General features: G+C 41.1%; 1 protein-coding gene across 3 annotated transcripts in view; it reads left to right on the top strand.

Moving 5' to 3' along the window:
• MALT1 (MALT1 paracaspase) overlaps positions 1–10434 on the top strand; it is a 48780-nt gene extending 38346 nt beyond the window's left edge. For all 3 annotated transcript variants that reach the window (XM_036419466.2, XM_036419465.2, XM_036419467.2), the window contains 7 exons: positions 877–1054; positions 1796–1870; positions 2438–2565; positions 4301–4450; positions 5901–6058; positions 6703–6828; positions 8006–10434. In XM_036419466.2, the coding sequence (XP_036275359.1) occupies positions 877–1054; positions 1796–1870; positions 2438–2565; positions 4301–4450; positions 5901–6058; positions 6703–6828; positions 8006–8446 (1256 nt within the window). In that variant the 3' untranslated portion in view covers positions 8447–10434. The remainder of the gene's footprint in view (positions 1–876; positions 1055–1795; positions 1871–2437; positions 2566–4300; positions 4451–5900; positions 6059–6702; positions 6829–8005) is intronic.
• The last annotated feature ends 9806 nt before the right edge of the window (positions 10435–20240 follow it).

Here is a 20240-nt window from a genome sequence, read left to right as displayed (position 1 = left end):
GGGGCTACTGGTCTCAGGGAGGAAACAAATGAGTCAGAAAGTCCTCAGCCTTTTCCTTTTTATATTCACCATGAGATGAATTGCGTTCCATTATACACTGCTGGATATAAATGTATTATGTTTATGAATTAAAACATGCTTCAAAACAGCATGTTGATGTTGGTTTAAAATACAGAACTAAACATCTATTGCTGGTCCCCAGCTCACACCTCTCATCCACACGACTTTGAAACTGTCTTCATGTGAAGCACATTCCCACGTGGAGATTCCTCCACCTGATCCCTAGAATGTGCTGCCCCTAATATTTAGCTTGTCCGCTATATCCTGTAGGCCCCTGCTCACATGTCCCCATGTGAGGGAGAGCTTCACTAACTACCCAAAATAAAACAGATAAATCAGGGGGTGCCCCAACCCACACTCTTTTTTCACCTGCCCTGCTTTATAGTTCTCCCTGGAACATGTTTTTTCTCCATCTGACTGACATACATGCTTTTTTACATACATGTGTATTTATTTGTTTGTGTTCTCCAGGTTGCCACTTGATGAAAGCAGAGATTTTGTCTCTGTTGGTAATCCTTAAGCCTAGAGAGTGGCTGGCACAGAGTCTTCCCTTTAAATACTGAGCTACTAAATGAATGAAATAATTGAATAAACCAGTTATACAAATGGGCAAAAACACAGTACTAAAATGAAGGCTGTTGCCAAAATAATTTTCAGTGTACATTTAGTTAATGTTGACTGTATCTATAACTGGGAAACTCTTAAATATGTTTGCATTAACTTGAAGAAAATGAAAGTTATACTTTTTAAAGAGCACTACATACATGTTCAGAGTACGATTTAGAATTAACTTTTGCCCCCTTTTCCTCTCTTCAGGATTATTATATTATGCGGGACATGGTTATGAAAACTTTGGGAACAGCTTTATGGTTCCTATTGATGCTCCAAATCCATATAGGTCTGAAAACTGTCTGTGTGTGCAAAATATACTGAAATTGATGCAAGAAAAAGAAACTGGTCTCAATGTGTTCTTGTTGGACATGTGCAGGAAAAGGTAAGCTGTCTCATCTTTATTCAACAAAGTTGTTGGAGTTAAATACTAACCTTGGCAAATTACATCTAAGGCAAACCTGCACATGCTAAGAAACCCTTAAGTTTGTGAAGTGTGGAGTATAGATTGAAGCTGATTAAGAAGAAAACTATAGACAACTATATTTTCTCTGTGTGTATTTAATTATTTTAACCTTTTCCTATTTGCTTTAGAACAAAGTGAAGAACTGAAGGGTCTAGATATTTACTCATTCTACAAAAGGTGCAGCTGCTCAGACGCCTGTAAGGCCACTGCAGTTATTCCTCTGGAAACTCATAGAAACAGTATCCCTTGTGCTGCTCACGCTTGTCAGTCCTGGTCTTGCAGATCCAGAGAGTTTAGCTGAGCCAGATTCCATTTGTCCACCCGTGTTACTAAAGAAGGAAACTAATGATTAGGACTCTCAGAGTCACATGTTTTTGCTTGCTGAGCATTGCCAGCCAAAATCCAATGCCAGAGTTCAAATGTCACCCCAGTGTAAATAATAACAAGAGAAAAGATGTCTAAACAGTGTAGACACCCTGGGTTAGTTTTGGTAAATATGTAGATGACTAAATAAAGGAATTTTGAATCTATAATTTTTAATTATGTATAGAATAGTGTTATATCATATTTTTATTACATTGTTACTTGTGCTCTTTTTAAAAATGCTGTTTAACTTTTTACCTTTGTATCTGGCCTTCTCCATTCCTCCCTTTTAAATAGAAATGACTACGATGATACCATTCCAATCTTGGATGCATTGAAAGTCACTGCCAACATTGTGTTTGGATATGCCACGTAAGAAATTTTTATGTTTATATTTAAGATTCCTTTATTCTTCATTATTTTTTATTATAGGTTAGAAGCCTAGAAATATCCATAGACATACAGGAATTAATTTTCCTTTTTGATATTTTTAACATTTAAAAAATATTTTTATTAATTTTAGGGAGAGGGACAGAGAGAAACATCAATGTGAGAGTGAAACATCGGTCGCCTGCCTCCTGCACTCCACTTACTGGGGTTCAAGCCTGCAACCTAGGCATGTGCCCTGACAAGGAATCAAACTGGCAACTCTTTGATGCACTGGACAACATCCAACCAACTGAGCCACACTGGCCCTGGCTCCTTGATATTTTTTATAGCAAATTTTAAATAACTTACTTTAGCACTTCATATCTTGGCACCTTTTTTTTTTTTTTTTTTTTTTAATAAGCACCAAAGCATTTAGTTTCTGTGTAAAAACTATAACTCTTTAATTAGGATATCATGCAAGAGGCAGGGAAGCAATTGAGGCTCATCAGTATTTACCCCACATAGCAAGTGTTTGCTTTTAAAAAAATTTTTATTTTTATTATTTTTAAGGTGTCAAGGAGCAGAAGCTTTTGAAATCCAGCATTCTGGTTTGGCAAATGGAATCTTCATGAAATTTTTAAAAGACAGATTATTGGAAGACAAGAAAATTACTGTGCTACTGGATGAAGTTGCAGAAGGTAAAATAAAAAATAAAGAGAAAGCTACTGTGGGTTCTCTGTGTGGTAATTATTTTATTCCTATTATCGTGCAGGTTTGGAATTAGTATTTGTTTTGTAAAATAATTTTTATGTCATGCTTAGCATCACTCCTGTTTAAGTCCTTCCTTCTCTCTTGACCTAAACACATGCCGCCTGTGCGGTGCTGCTTGAACTACAGAGCTAACCCCAGACATGATGAGAAATGACTAAAAATTGGTCCTCAGCCCTTTACCTTTTTTCTGTGCCTATTACCTCATGTTGCTAAGTTTGTTTGCAAAAGAGTTATTCAACCAGCATTCTCTCTCAGCATCAGACAGATGAAACTTTATAGAAATTTTGAGGCCCTGATGGAAAAAAAAAATAGGTTCATTTTTTTCTTGATCAACTTAGTGGTTTTAAATTTTTGCTTTAACACATTAAGCGCCAAGCTTGTTTTGTCTTCCTTTCCGTTTCAGTCACCGGTGACTGATGTGGCGCTTAAGGTGTTAAGGATATGATCCTAGAGATCTAACACCAGGTCTTTCATTTCCTTCCACTCCCTTCCCTGTCGGTCCAGTACATGCTGTGCTTGGGTCAGGTACTAAATAGGTAGTGTTACATCAGTAAATTGACATGTGTTTTTTGAAATATCATTTTATAAGCCGTATCAAAAAGAAGGCAATTCTTTTGCAAACTGGTTACTAGAGTTTCATGTTCCAAAGATGGCAGTTTGAATATTAAGTGTCCTAATGCTTCACTAACAGCTGTTAGTCATATTTGTTTATTGTCGTGTTTTTATCAGTGCAGATCTTTTAGCCAGGTCACTTGACTTAACCACTTTCCCATTCAACATAGACAGCTGGAGCTCAGGCCTCCTTCAACCAGACAAGTTCTGCTTTTATCTGTTTTACATATTGAGCTCCTATTTAAGCTCTTATTTGAAGAAAAGCTTTTGCGGCTGAAAAAAACAAAGCCTTTGAAAGTATGTCAGTTATTTTCAAACAGATCTATGAAGGTGCTTCAGAAACTCTAAAATGGTTTATTCTAATTTTATAACTTTGTATTTTAAATATAATTTAACTGTTTTAAAAACTTAATAAAAAGCACCAGTTCACTCATATATGATATGTACCGAGCATGTATATGGTATAACATTTGTGTTAAGTTCAAAACCTAAAACTTGTGCAGACACTGTTTACCAACACCTCCACACGAGTAGAGATTAAACCTGCGTGGGAGGACACACAGTACCTGGGGTAATGGCCGCGGTGGTGCTTAACCCTGCTGGTGGTTTTAACACATAATTTCCTTTGTTAAAAATAAAGAAATCTGTGGTAAAGACAGGATATCTTAACTTTCTCACACTAACTAAATCTACTTCTCAACAGAATATGGACATAAAATTACCCTTTCAGTGCAGAAATATATTTTTCAGCTCTTTGTGAATTTCAAGGCTTAGAATATTACTAGTGAAGGTGTATTATTAGACTTACAGAAGATAAAGGCTAGAGAGGGGCCTTTAGAAGTGAGCCGGTTCAGTAATGTTGTTTGCTCCCTGCCACATCCTAGCACTTTGAACCATGCCTGACACACTTCAGTGCTTGGTAAATATTTGTTGAGTGCATAAATGCTATTGAGAGCATAACCTGATGTATGGGGGAGTTCTTGACCTACGTATTTAAAAGGTAACGGAAGGATTATGTTCTAAAAATAATATTTACTTCTTATCTTTTAGATATGGGTAAATGCCATCTCACCAAAGGCAAACAGGCTCTAGAGATTCGAAGTAGCTTGTCTGAGAAGAGAGCACTGACTGATCCAATTCAAGGAACCGCATATTCTGCGGAGTCTCTGGTGCGAAACCTGCAGTGGGCCAAGGCACACGGTACAGCACAGGCTGCTTTTTGTGAATGTGCTTATATTAAATCATAAAGTTTTTCCCCCTAATTATCCAACTTTCCTCCCATTAAAAAAAAAATGTATTGATTTTTAAAGAGAGAGGAAGGGGAAGAGAGAAACATCAAAACATTTATCGACCCTACCTGGTTTGGCTCAGTGGGAAGAGCATCAGCCTATGGATTGAAGGATCCCAGGTTTGATTCTAGTCAAGGGCACATGCCCAGGTTGCAGACTTGATCCCCAGTAGGGGTGTGCAGGAGGCCGCCAATCAGTGATTCTCTCTCATCATTGATGTTTCTATCTTTCCCTCTCTCTTCCTCTCTGAAATCAACAAAAATATATTTTTAAAACACTTTTCTTTGGCTTCCCCCTAACCACTCCTTACCAGAGATCAAGCCTGCAACTCAGGCATGTGTCCTGTGACCAGGAATCAAGCCAGCAACCTTTTGGTGCACAAGACGAAGCCAAACTAATAACTGAGCTGCACCAGACAGACCCCCTTGCTCTTTATTAACACAAGTTATCCTAAGGCAATGGAGGTATACACATCAAAGGCCAGGGTTTAATATATAGAATCCAGGCTGAAACCGGTTTGGCTCAGTGGATAGAGCGTCGGCTTGGGGACTGAAGGGTCCCGGGTTCGATTCCAGTGAAGGGCATGTACCTTGGTTGCAGGCATATCCCCAGTAGGGTGTGCGCAAGAGGCAGCTGATCGATGACTCTCTCTCATCGATGTTTCTAACTCTCTATCTCTCTCCCTTCCTCTCTGTACAAAATCAATAAAATATATTTTTTTAAAAATTTATATATATAAAATCCATTGTCGGATTGGAGGAACTACCTTCGACTGTTCAGGTGTTTGACCAGCAGGAAGCAATAACGTACATTGAAATGCTCTCAGCTGTCTGGCAGCAAGCAGTCCTTTTTGTATCCTTTTCAGGTTTGGGGAAATGCCTTCAGCCATTCCAGATGATTCAGCCCTGCTGACATGCTGGAATTATCTTCCGTCAGTGTATATCTTTAACAATTTGTTAGTTATATAACAATTTTAAACAAAAGAAAGTGTTCTAACTATTTTTTGCCCTATAAAGAATATTTGTAGCAAAATAAACTGATGAACAAAATCGGTCCAGAGGTATGGATGCATGGGCATGGAACAGAATAACAGACCTTTGTGGGCATGGGTGGGGTAGAGGAGAGAGGACAAGAAGAGGTTAACCAAAGAATATGCATGCATATATGCATAACCCATGGACACAGATAGGAAAGGCTGGGGTGGGACGGGGGTTTCATGGAAGGGGCAAAAAGGGAGAAAATAGGAGGTGTCTGTAATACTGTCAAAAATAAAATTTTAAAAGAACATTTGTTAGCTGTTACCATCAGAAAACTTACCAAGCACTCCTTAAATATTTGTTATTCTTTTTGTTCTTTTTCAGAACTTCCAGAAAGTATGTGTCTTAAATTTCAATGTGGTGTTCAGATTCAGTTAGGATTTGCGGCTGAGTTTTCCAACGTCATGATAATCTACACGAGTATAGTCCACAAACCACCAGAGATAATAATGTGCGATGCCTATGTTACCGATTTTCCACTTGTAAGGCTCTCCTTTTTTTTATTATTTACAATTAATGACATTCTCATTACTAAAGACTAAATTTTGGAAAATTGATAAATAAATAAAGTTGATGGTAAATATAAAAGAAATATGTATACATATATAGAAAATATATAAATACTTATTTGTATTTTAGTAATAATGGTCATATTATTTGAAACCTAATCACCAGCATACCTTAAATTTGCCAAGTTTAGAAATGTCTGAAGATTGGCTCTAAAGAAGATAAAGGGAAAGGCAGTCTTTAGCATGTCCATTTATTCTTCTTAAATATATGAGTCATATAAATCCTCTACACCTTCCCCAAAGTGACGAATGAGGAAGGAGAGAATCCAGGAGCCACTACATAGGGCTCAAACTTAAAAGGAATTCTGAGTAGGTTAAGAAGTGTTTCTAGGGATTGTTTGAAAGTAACTATCCTTTCAGAGCTAACATTTTAATTATAACAGCACAAAATTTAAGATTCCTATTATTCCTAGAACATTGTTTTTATTGTTTCTTTAGTCCTAGATAAATGATTACCTATTTAGGCCAGTATTCATGAGAGAGCAAGACCTGTTAAGATGTTTTATTGTCATAGACAATATTGTGATTTCATTAATAACATTTACTGATTTTCACAGGACCTAGATATTGATCCAAAAGATGCAAATAAAGGGACGCCTGAAGAAACCGGCAGCTATTTGGTGTCAAAGGAGCTTCCCAAGCATTGCCTCTACACGAGACTCAGTTCACTGCAAAAATTAAAGGTTACTATTTTTCCTGTTTGTAACTAACAGAAAAGTTTATGAAAGCGAAAATTTATTTGGGCATGTGATCTTTGTATATGATGTGCTGCTTCATTGATTGTGAAATTAAAGTAGAGATAACTGATATAGAGGGGGTCTTAGCAGTGACCCTTTTCAGCTTATATTCTATTTCTGTTGACAGCCTAAGGGTTTTCACATGAGAGTATGTGTGAGTGCCCTCCATGTTGCTTAAAAGTTAGAGACACATAGCTTAATCTGCTCTTAAATATTTCAGCATTTTCAAATAATCATATCCTGGTTCCGTGACTTTCTACAAAACAAATTTAAAAATTAAGAGTATTTGTTAACTGTTTACCATCAGAAAACTTACCAAGCACTCCTTAAATATTTGTTATTCTTATTGTTCTTTTTCAGAACTTCCAGAAAGTATGTGTCTTAAATTTCAATGTGGTGTTCAGATTCAGTTAGGATTTGCTGCTGAGTTTTCCAACATCATGATAATCTACAAAACAAATAACAAATTAGAATCAGAATTTACTTTTATAATTGTTAACTTACATATCAATACCTCTTTATGACTGAGCTTTCTCATAAAAGCTTATCCTTGCCAAACCTGAGTTAGTAATTTATTCATAGCTGCATGACTATGAATGTGTTAGCCAAAACTTAGGGAATGAAGTGGTTGCAGAAGGACTACAGACATAACCTGTTGTCACCCTCTTCATAGCTAATCTATATTCTCCTTTGAACTTTGAAAATCAGCTCATTTTCTCCACCTATGATTGTGGATTATTATTTCACAATATTTTAAACAGAGAACCTTTTGTCTTGGGTATGAAGCCAGACTATGGTTTCATTAAAGAATCACCCCCATCTCCAACCGTAGGGAAGGGGAAGTTTCTCAAGCCCCACTGCTTGGAAGATACCTTTTCACTGCTCAGCAGGAATATAACACAGCATCTCTGTGATTTTGACTACTTTAATAGTAAGAACTAGAATTATGTGAATTCAAGTATTGATTGAGGGGAAATGAGAAGACAATAGCCGGCCTTTCTTGTGTAGGGAAAGTGTAAATGATGCCTGAGGATTTGGAATCTGGAAAAGGGGAGTGCAAGTGGATTCTCACTGTTGCTTGGTTTTTCTATACTTGTATGAATATACTTTTTTTCTTTTTCAGGAACAGCTGATTTTCACAGTATGCTTATCATATCAGTACTCTGGATTGGAAGATACCATAGAGGAAAAGCAGGAAGTGAATGTTGGGAAACCTCTCATTGCTAAACTAGACATCCACCGAGGTTCAGGAAGGAAGACTTGCTTTCAAACTTGTATTATGTGCAGTGGCCCTTACCAGAGCTCTACCTCCACCTCAGTGGGAGCCGAACATTATCATTCTTCTCAAGACTCATTCCTTGGTGTTTACCATTCACATCTTGGTAATTCAAGTGGTGCCGTACCGTCAGATAGCTGTCGATGCAGCCGGACTGCAGATGCATTTATTTCGAGTCATCATACACACCATTATTCGTGTCAGTTTGGTAGAAGTAATGTGCCAGTCGAGACAACCGATGAAATACCATTCAACTTCTCTGATGGGCTCCAGATTTCTGAAAAGTGACCTCCTTGTTTTTGAAAGTTATCAGAATTATTAGATGCCTCATATGCAAGTCTTATAGAAAGTGAGGGATTGTGAAAAAGCACATATATGTATGTAGAGACAGAAAATTAATAACAGCTGTTTCAGGATTTAGAGATGTTGCAATTATATTATTTAATCACAGACTTCCTCATCCTCCTTTCTTTTTTAAGGTTTTGTGAATTAGCTGGTTTGTTCTGTAAGACTGAGATATAGATGTATATCAGTTTACTTGTATATAACAAAAATACTTTCATTTTGACCACTCTGAAGTAAGAACAGTGGGAATGGCATTATTGTAGAATAAGTCATTGTGTTTTTAGAACCAATGATCATCAAGCTTAACTTCATTTTATCAGCAAGAGAAACAAATTGAGGCATCTTGTTTAAGTGAGAGCTGGCACTGAAACCTCCAGATTTCTAGGCCTATGTTTATGCCACTACACACTGCCTCCTGATGGGTTCTGAGATAGGTATTATTTTTGTAGATAGATTTAAAGATAGATATGTAAATATACATATCTGTAAATAATCTAGAAATGTACAAACTTTAGGGTTTTTTGCTACAAATGTGAGTTAAAAGGTTTGTATTATAAATTCTTTATAGAACAGCTGAAATTTTTTGTTCTAAGGTCATGAAAGCACATGAGAGGTAATGAAAAGTTTATGTTAAAGCTAGACATCAAGATAAGCTTGCTTCTGGATAATCTTGGTCGCTGTTGGTCTGACTCTTACAAACATTGGACATCTCTTGATAAAATGTATTTTTTTATTGAAATCTACTCACGTTAAGAGATAACTGTATCGCCTTTGGTTCTACCTAGAAGAAATCTTAAATCCTAAAAACAACTTATCTCTTTTTTTTATTTTACAAAAGAGAAAGTGAGGTTCAAAAGTATTAAGTGTCTTACTGAGACCATTCCACTAACAGTGTCAGATTGGGAATTCAGAGCTATCCAAATGGCCCCAGAGCCAGACCTTCTTGCACCACACTGCCCTGTCCCCTGTCTTCTCTAGCCTCTGGTCATCTCTGTAGGAGAGCGGACACAAGAAGGCATTGCATTGTTCGACCTCAGCGCAGAGCATGCACATCAAGGAACTCAAAATCTTCACTGGTCTGTACATGTCTTTGATCAAAAAGTGCTTCAAATAATGATTTTGGTATTACAAATAAATTGGCAAATGCAAAATTCAGAATTGTGAATAGTGAGTATCAATTGTGCTATGTTTATAAAGGACAAAATTGCCATGATTATCTTGATAGATGCAGAAAAAGCATTTGATATAATTCAGCACCCTTTCATGATAAACTTAGTCAACAGCTAGTAATGAAAGGAAACTTCCTCAACATGATAAAAGGCATCTATCAGAAACCCACACCTAAGATCATACTTCATGGCAGCAGACCGAGTGTTGAATGCTTTCCTCCTAAGATTAGGAAGAATACAAGGAAGGATGTTCTCTCTCACCACTCCTATTTAACATTGTACTTGAGGTTCCAACCACGGTAATTAGGCAAGGGAAAGAAAGAAAAGGCAAGCATACTAGGAAAGAAGGAAAACTAAGTGTATTTACAAGTGACATGTTTCATTATACAGGAAGTCCTAAAGAATTCATTTTAAAACAAATGAGTTCAACAGGTTATAGGATAGAGATAAGGTCAATATATAAAAATCTGTTTTATTTTTTTATGAATGACAACTTTATTTTTTTACTCTTAAAGGCTGATGAAAAACCATTGTAAATTCTATTAAAGAAAACACATCTCAATTAAACACTGGTAACTATACTTACTTATTAAATACTATTAAAGTTTTCTAAAACAACTTGAAACAACTCAGTACAGTGGGTTCAAGACCACACATTACATACATTAAGGCCAGATTACAAGTTATCTTCATGGGGGGTGTTTTGTGGGGGTTTTTTTTCTGTTCTTTTTTTTATTTAATAAATCTTTATTGTTCATATTATTACAATTGTTCCTCTTTTTTCCCTCCCTAGCTCTCCTCCATCTGGTTCCCACCCCACCCTCTGCGCTTACCTCCCCCTCACTGTCCTCATCCATAGATGTACAATTTTTGTCCAGTGTATTTTTGTCCCGCCCCCCCTACACCCCTTTCCCCCGAGAATTGTCAGTCCACTCCCTTTCTATGCCCCTGATTCTATTATATTCACCAGTTTATTCTGTTCATCAGATTTTTATTCACTTGATTTTTAGATTCACTTGTTAATAGACATGTATTTGTTGTTCATAATTTTTATTTTTACCTTTTTCTTCTTCCTCTTCCTAAAGAATACCTTCAGCATTTTATATAATACTGGTTTGGTGGTGATGAACTCCTTTAATTTTTTCTTATCTGTGAAGCTCTTTATCTGACCTTCAATTCTGAATGATAGTTTTGCTGTATAGAGTAATCTTGCTTGCAGGTTCTTGCTATTCATCACTTTGAGTATTTCTTGCCACTCCTGTCTGGCCTGCATAGTTTCTGTTGAGAAATCAGCTGACAATTGTATGGGTGCTCCCTTGTAGGTAATTAACTTTTTCTCTTGCTGCTTTTAATATTCTCTCTTTGTCTTTTGCTTTTGGCATTTTAATTATGATGTGTCTTGTTGTGTTCCTCTTTGGATTCCTTTTATTTGGGGTTCTGTGTGCTTCCTGGACTTGTAAGTCTATTTCTTTCACCAAGCGGGGGAAGTTTTCTGTCATTTTTTCAAATAAGTTTTCAATATCTTGCTCTCTTTTTTCAATATCTTGCTCTCTGTGTGCACCCCATAATTCGGATGTTGGTACACTTGAGGCTCCTTACACTATCTTCAAATTTTTGGATTCTTTTTTTTTTTTTTTTTTTTTTTTTTTTTTTTTTTTTTTTTTTGCTTTTTCAGTTGAGTGTTTTTTACATCTTTGTATTTCAAATCTTTGACTTGATTCTTGCAGTCCTCTAGTCTGCTGTTAGGTCTCTGTATAATATATTTTATTTCAGTCAGTGTATGTTTAATTTTTTGTTGGTCCTTTTTCATATCCTAGAGTAGGGGTGTCGAATTCAATCAGAGAAGGGGCCAAAATCTAAAATCCAGCCTAAATCGCGGCCGAATGGTTTACTGAACAGTCATAAACTGTCATTGTGATGGAAACGCAGCGGAGTGCAGTGATGACAGCGCGGTGCGGGCCACATTGCAAGGCCTGGCGGGACGGATTTGGCCCGCGGGCCTTGTGTTTGACACATGTGTCCTAGAGGGTCTCGCTAAATTTATCGGCTTTTTCTAGGAAATTTTTGAAAAACCTTCTCATGTGGTTTTGAACTCTATATCCAGTCGTTTGATTTTCTCTATTTCTTTCATTTGTGATCTGTTTCTTTGTCTCTGCATTTTGGCTGCTTCCCTGAGTTGGTAGAGTAGCTTTGTGTGGTAGGTGTCCTATATAGCCCAGTGGCTCAGCATCCCCCAGTTACCTGAGGTGTACACTTTTGGTGCACCCCTTTGTGGACTGTGTGCACAGCCTTGTTGTAGTTAAGTCTTGATTGTTGTTGGTATCACGGGGAGGAATTGACCTCCAGGACAATTGTCTGTGAGGATCAGCTGTGTCTATGCTGGGAGAACTTCGGTGCTGGAGACACCCTTATGGCAGAAGACTTGCAAAAGCTTCTGTGCTCACCTTGGATGGGGTGGAGTCTCAGGGCAGAGCAGACAGCCTTGGCTTCCCGTCAGCCCTGGACTCAGTGTCCCTCGGTAATCATTGCAAACACCTCTGAAAGAAAGTCGCCCTCAAGATTCCCCCACTCCCCAAATGAGTCTGGTTTCCAGAAACTTGCCTGGAGTTCAGCACAGTCAGGAGCTTCTGTCTCCCTCCCACGTTAGAAAGCCAGATGCACACTCAGCCACCTGTGCACTCAGCAGTCAATCCTTTTTGAGCACTCGCGCGCATCTCCATACCTCAGCCTTTTGCAATTCCTCTGAGTCTCAATGTGCTTTCCTCTTTCCTTCCAGTTGTAGAATTTCCACTCAGCCAGCTTTCCTGTGGTTCTTGATGGTGTCCATTTTGTCTTTTAGTTATAGTATAATTTTAAAATATTTTAAATAGCTATAGGAATGGTACAGTTTTTGTCTTTTCTATCAGTCATTGCTTTTATTTTACTTGAATCTTTTATACAGATTGCTTTATAATATTAACATAGGATTTATACCTCAGTGGAACTTTGTAAAGATGACCATTCAATGCTAATTATAATATGAGGAATCGATTCGTATAGTAAAAGCTAACATATCCAAAGCTAATATTTGATTCTGGGGGAGGGGATGCTCTCTAGACAGTAGCTAAAAATTATTATAAAGTAGCCATTATAAACAGTGTGTTTTCTAATAAAAGAAAAATCAAATATTTGTACATGAGATTATCCTCTATAATAAATATGTAATATGCAAATTGAGCCTCATACTCTCACAAGATGGCCGCCCCATGTTGTCACAAGATGGCCACATCCATATATCACAAGATGGCCAGCCCCACATTGTCACAAGATGGCCAGCAGGGGAGGGCAGTTGGGGGCGATCGGGCCAACAGGGGAGCAGTTAGGTGATAATCAGGCTGACGAGGAAGCAAGCCATTAGGGGATGATCAGACTGGCAGGCAGAAGTGAGTTAGGGGCAATCAGGCAGACAAGTGGTTAGGAGCTAGCAGTCAAGGATTGTGAGAGGGATGTCCAACTGCTGGTTTAGGCCTGATCTCCCGAGGGGACCCAGATTGGAGAAAGTGCAAGCTGGGCTGAGGGACACCCCCTCCCCATGCATGAATTTCATATGACAATAAGATATTAAAGGCTAGCTATCCAAGGCAAACAGGTCAAATAAACAGGCAGCAGCATAGCCTAGGAAGGAAAGTGTGTTGAGAATATCAACAGAAAAGGTGCCTTCAGACCTTCTCCTCCCTCACCAATGCTTATTACTCAAGTCTCTAACTAGCACAAGAAGCAACAATGAGGTGGTGTCTTCAGTAACCACAATTTTTTGACTTGTCAAACTCAAGAAAATTCAATCGTGTAGCCACAGCCCAGATAGTTAATCTATTGACACACAGATCAACACAAGTTTAATATCATGTGAGATCTATTTTTTGAAGGGTTTTTAATAATTTTTGTTGTTTTCTGTTATTTGAACATTCTGTGGTTATTTATATATTATCATTGCTTTTAACTGTACACTGATGCTAAACACTCAGAAATTACGTTACTTCTGTGCATTTCTCTCTGTTTACCTAGTTTGACACTGAATTTTATCCAGGCCTAACTAATATATAAATGTGTGTGTGTGTGTGTGTGTGTGTTTATTGATTTCAGAGAGGAAGGGAGAGGGTGAGAGAAAGAGAAACATCAGTGATGGGAAAGAATCATTGATCAGCTGCCTCCTGTATGTTCCAAACTGGGGATCAAACCCAAAACCCAGGCATGTGCCCTGACCAGGAATTGAACTGTGACCTCCTGGTTCATAGGTTGAAGCTCAACCACTGAGCCACGCCAACAGGACTAATACTTTAACTTGAATTATGTGATAGAACTCTCATAATTCTATAATATTAGTAAAGAAAAATATACCTAGAACATGAGAATGTTTGTATAAATATATATATATTTATAATATATAAATATATATATATATAAATATATATATATAAATATATATATATAATTTTTTTTTTCTAATTTGACACCATTAAAAATATTTCAGCATCTGACACAAAGTTTGTCTTTCGTAAGGAGTTTGAGTCCTGTTCACTTTTCCACCCAAACTCACTTGGTAAAAGGCTGCTTGCAGCTACTATTTTAGTAGAATGAGTGGTTCATCAATATTATTCAAGCTTAAGGCGTAAATGTTTATGTAAAAGAGGGAAAGCAAATAAGCTTTGGGGTGGGCGTGTGGCTTTCTGTATGCAAGGTACAGATGTTTGACACACAGGGCTCATTTAACTCTGCCTTGCCCTCTAGCAGTGAGGAAACCAATTGGGAGGCTAACAGATGTCAGCTCAGCCTGGAGAGCCCAACTGGTGGGTGAGTGGAGGAGGCAGGGAGGCTCCAGCCCAGAACCTAGCCCACTGTTTTCTCCACAGGGCTGCTGCTTATTATCCAATACCGACGAAATGCACAGTCATTGTTGAATATAAATGCTGAGTCCCTGCAAAAGTCATGTGATGGTAAATGCTCAGGTCTGCTGGAGTTTTCTATACTTGTCTAAGAGATATAAATCATCGTTTAAATGAAATTTGCAAGAAGCCATCCTACTCTGAAAACAGATGGAATGGCATCTTGAATTTGATAGCTTAATCTTGGTGTTTTTCCAACAAGCAGAAAAAAGAGCCAGCAGTGATTTTTGATGGCATAAGTGTGTGAACAGTGTGGCTTAATATTTCATTCTAAGTATATAAAAAACGTTTTAAATATGGAAATGTTCTTTTTTAAAAATAGGTTTGTATTGATTTTTAGAGAGAGAGTAAGAGAGAGGGATAGAGAGATAGAAACATAATGAGATCTGCTGCTACCCACACTACCCGACCCCCCCAGGTCTACAACCCTAGCATGTGCCCTGACCAGGAATAGAACCAGTGACCCTTTGGTCCATGGGTTGGCGCTCAACCACTGAGCCACAATGGTTGCAAACATTATTCTTAAAGGAGAAAGTAATTTACCAACTCTAGGTGTGAAAATCACAGGTTATATTAAAAAAAAAACTTCCAAAGGAGTTGGCCTAAAATTAATAATATTGCTGTGTTATGCTCAACAGAGTTCTGACAGGGAAAGGTGCTAAAAATATGTTTTAAGTATTTTCATAAGCTTTAGTTTTACCATGTTTTTCAACTTTGTTTAGAATGGTCATTACTGTGTTGCAAAAACATCCTTTAAAAACATCCTTCCCTTAAAAACATCCTTTCTATATTATATTAGAGGCTCTGTGCACTGGGGGGTGGAAGGGGTGGGGAGGTGTTAGTCCCCTCAGCCCAGCCTTCACCCTCTCCAATCTGGGACCCCGGGAGGATGTCCTAAACCGGCAGTTGGACATCCCTCTCACAATCCAGGAGCACTGGCTCCTAACCACTCACCTGCCTGCCTACCTGGTTTCCCCTAACTGCCCCCCCCCCCACCAACCTGGTCACCCCCAACTGCCCCTCTCTGCCAGCCTGGTTGCCCCTGACTGACCCTCCCCCACCCTGCTGGCCTGGTCACTTCTGACTGCCCCCCTTGCTGGCCTGTTTGCCTCCAAGTGCCCCCCCACCCACTGGCCTGGTCACCCACAACTGCTCCCCCTGCCGACCTGGTTACCCCTCATGGTCCTCTCACTGGCCTGGTCACCCAACGCAGCCTGCTTGTTCAGTTGTTTGGTATTCCCTCACTAACCCCCCTGCTGGCCTGCTTGCAGACAGCCATCTTGTGATGGTGTGATGGCCAATTTTCATATTATCTCTTTATTATATAGGAATAGAGGCCCAGTGCATAAAATTTATGCAAGAGTAGGCCTTCCTTTGCCCAGCTGCCAGCACTGGCTTCCCTCCAGCATCTGGGACCCTGGCTTCCCTCACAGCCCCAGCTTCATCCAGAAAGTTGTCCGGAAGGATGTCTGGTCTAATTAGCTTATAACACTTTTATTATTATAGATTATCTTCTATGTGTCTCTGTCCCCCTTGCTGGCAGACTCGGGTACCCATGTTATCATCTGGCCTCGGTGGCCTCTACTCTGTGCCCAGGGTGGGCAGGTGGCTTTGTCTCCCTTCCCGATTTCCTGTGCTAACAGTGGCCCTCATACGGAGTCCAGTGGTTTTCAAACTGTTAGAGCAGCTTCTCTCTGAAACTGTGGGAGTGGGGCTCCTCACCTCTGTTTCCTCTGGAGCAAATCTGCTTTTATGTTTTTACTAGTAGATGGCCTTTCCAAGTTAGCTTCGGTTTGCATAGAACTGTGGTCGGCAAACTGAGGCTCAAGAGCCACATTCAGCTCTTTGGCCCCTTGAGTGTGTCTCTTCCACAAAATATCATGGCCTGGGCGAATCTATTTTGAAGAAGTGGCATTAGAAGAAGTTTAAGATTAAAAAATTTGGCCCTCAAAAGAAATTTCAATTGTTGTACTGTTGATATTTGGCTCTGTTGACTGAGTTTGCCGACCACTGGCATAGAAGGTTTCTCAGCCAACAACCATAGATCCCCTCTCACCAGATGCCACCGTTTCCTGGAGATTCTGCCCACATGCACATAGCCATTCCCCGCACCAGCTGGGTGATTTCGAGCAGACTATAGCGCTGAGAAAGAAGACGGGGTGATCCCCTGAGTCATGAGGGCCTCTAGCCTCCTTTTTAAAGTAGAGAATTCAGCAGGCCAGTCCATCATAGCTGCTGATGACAAACAAGGGCCATATGAGCAGGTACTGACCAGCAGTGTTGACCAACTGCCCAAAACGTGGCCCTCAAATCACCTCTGTCATTCAAGATGAAGACTTGCTTGTGGGTGTTGTTAACACAGCAAGTTGCCATCTGATACCCTCCCATTTGAATGAGTTATTGCTAACTGGACATTAAGTTTCTTAAACCCCGATTTTACACTGGTGGCCCCTTACCTCATCATGGCCCTGGGACGTGTCTGGTTTCAAGGCACAAGGTGGCATTCCCACCAGCAGACAAGGCAAAGAGCTCTTGTGGGGAAGGCAGGTGGGCAGCACGCTGGGTCAGTGGCCCGCCCACACCCTCCATGGAAGCCCAGCTGTGTAGACAGCCAACTCAGTCAAAGGCAGTTTCCTAAGCATGGCAGGAACAAGGGGAGGCACTCAGAGGAATCCAGTGGTTAAGAGTTGATGATGCAGGGCTTTGTGTTGGATGCTGTGTTGTAATCACCCTCTTGGCAATCAGCAGACTTTGAAGGAGGTCAGCTGGACAAGACAGCATCATGCTAATAGGTTCTGGAAATTACCTGGTCAGGTGAGAATGGCCTGGAAGCAGGAGAGCTCTTGAGAGATGCATGTTGTGATGGTGACTGCAAGTGGACGGACACCTAGAATTCTGTGTTAGAAAGGAATTGGGGCATGTGGCAACGGCAGAGAGACAAGCTAACGACAGGGTGCACTCTGGAGGAACAAGCAGGGAGGAACAAGCAGGTACTGACCAGCAGGGAGGCCAGGGACCGGAGCCAACAGAGGGGAGAGAGCGCAGTCCTACTCATCTGGAAATGGTTTGCTGTTAGGAATGCCAGCCTGCACCCACACTGGGGAGGGCTCAAGCCTCTGAGAAATGCTAGGGCTCTGAGAAGGGAGAGGGAGACCTATGGAAAACCTGAGTGGGGACCTCTGGGAATTCGGGGCACCCCTTGCAGGACTGGAGGCTCCTCTCCAGGCCTGCTGGACTTGCTCCTGCTCTGGGCCCAGGACTCACCTTCCTGTCTTCCCTCTGGTTGTTCTGGGGAGGCCATAAGCTGAAGTTGTCAGCAGAGGGCAGCACAAGCTTGAGTTTGTCCTTGGCTCTCAGATCTGGGAGCCAAGGTACATTCCCGAGATTCAGTGGGAAGGGTGACTGAGGAAAAAATTCTGTGCGTTTACAATCTGATGCTTCCACACACGCTCAGGGCCTACCCATCCAGCCAATGACTTACTGCAGCGACAGGAGGAAGTGGGGAGGAAGAAGGGGTATAGGGGGATCTCGCGAGCCAAGGAAAGGGTGCAAGGGCAGAGTGAGCAGCTGCCAGGCTCAGCCAAGCCGTGAACCAGACCTTGCACATGGTTGTTGCTGTCTCCTCTCCTATCCTCTCACTCCCAAGACCCTGGTACGAAACAGCATAGAGAAACCATGAGACAACCCACTTCTCCTGGGCATGGGCTTGGCCTCGTGGCATTAGACCTCCTCTGAGGGAGGCTCCTGCCTCCTGCCCAGCTGGGGCCCCTCTTTGGGGGTAAGGGGAGGGTCAGGGCAGAGGAGCCAAAGAACCTCCCATTCCAGCTGAACTTGGAAATCTCCACATTCCGCCAGAAAAACAGAGGATGGCAGAAGGCTTCTCTGATGTGAACCTGAATATAAAACTATTTAAAATAAAAGATGTGACCCTTTTAAAACAGAGTGTCAGTCAAGAATAACAGTGTTAGGTCCTCCCCACTCTAATTATGATTTGTGATGGTTTTTGTAAACGGGGGTAAAATGTACATAAGACAAAGCATGCACCATTTGAAGTGTACAGTTCCATCATGTTATGTGGACTCAGGTTGTTCCCACTCTGGATGTTTATTGCGATTTCTCATGTGCAGAAGAGAAAGGCACCTCGGGTGAACCTCCAAGAAAAGGCAGAGCCTGGAGAATAATTTCACTGAGGAAGATGGAAGTCCAAGGTGGGTAGGAAAGGTCACTTCAGGCCACTGTGCACCAATGCATTCCCGAGACAACTCTGCCCCGGGGGGGGGAGGGGGGGCGGGGGGGGCAAGGGAGTCCTGGGGCGGGGGGTGTTGTATCCTATAGACCTCATATCTGTCCCCACGCCTTCCCATACACTGGTCAGGCAGAACCACAGTTACCTGGAAGGGTCTATGAGTCCGCCAAAGGGGTCCCTGCCCACATTCAGAAATAGGACCAAAGGCTGTCCAGATCCTCTGAAACTGGTCTGTACGATATGTGAATGGAAAGTGACGAGTAATCCTGACACAAAGAAATAAATGCCTTAGACATTTGGCCTTCAATGGGCTAGAAAGCAAGTAAGGCAGAGCCTGAACCCCATTGCTAACACTGGGCACTATTTAAACAGCCCCTCCTCCAAGCCTGGCACTGTGCTGACTACCTTGTTTATTGGGCCTTTGTGAGGGCGCCGCTGTCATTATGCCTGTCGCCGCAGGGGAACAAGCCCAAGGCCTGGCGGACGGATGTGCCTGAGGCCACCGAGGAGGCTGATGGTGGTGCCTGGATTTGGACCCGGCTGCCTGGCTCCAGGGACATGGCTGCATGACCTCACCTTGCCAACACTGCGCTGGCAGGCAGCGATGAGCTACGGGGGGGCACTCCCATCCTGGGGAAGCTCAGAAGTGGCAGAAGATGAGTTTCCCACCTTCGAACAGTGTCAGGGGCACCGGTGCTGATGAGCTGGAACTGCCCCAAATCTATTCTGACAGGTAAATTAATTTCTACATGAAAGCTTAGGTTCGCCAGTGCAACCACAATGCAGCCTCAAGGGTATTCACCAACTTCTCCCTACCACATGCCTTGGTGGGGGAGAGAATGTCCCCAAAGGACTTGAGAAAAGCCAGAATGTTTTCCTAACCCGATGATGCCTTGGGATGCTCTGCCTATGGATGACTGTCCCCGGCCTGTCTCTTCTTTTTCATTCTTGACTTTGCTGCCTGTCTCTCCCTTGGACCTGAGAGTACTCGGCAGGGGAAAGGCCACAGAGTTTGTGTTCTCCCCTGACCCAAAAGGGCAGAGATTAACATAGACCTGGACATAGGAAATGATTCTCTACTTCCCTGTATGTGGTTTTCTAAAATGCATTTTGGCTCTTCTCTACAGTATTGTGATAGGGGGCGGTAGAGAAGAAAAAGGTTTGAAAACAGTATTATTTTAGGCATATATGCCACTGAGCACACAGTGATTTTATTAACCTCTCCTTTCTTTCGCTCCTTATGCATCTGACCTTTCCCCTCGCCCTGTACCTACCCACTGTCATGGGGGGTCTGCGGGGAGGGACCCAGCACTGCTCTCATTGGTGATAACACGCATCTCTTTCTCATCAGCTAACTGTGCTTACCGAACAAAAAGTTTAACCTTTAATGCCCGGCAGTT

The sequence above is a fragment of the Pipistrellus kuhlii genome, unplaced genomic scaffold (genome assembly GCF_014108245.1).
Source record: "Pipistrellus kuhlii isolate mPipKuh1 unplaced genomic scaffold, mPipKuh1.p scaffold_m20_p_6, whole genome shotgun sequence".
NCBI lineage: Eukaryota > Metazoa > Chordata > Mammalia > Chiroptera > Vespertilionidae > Pipistrellus > Pipistrellus kuhlii.
The sequence above is the reverse complement of the archived record's forward strand: the minus strand, read 5'-3'. Positions and strand labels throughout refer to the sequence as shown.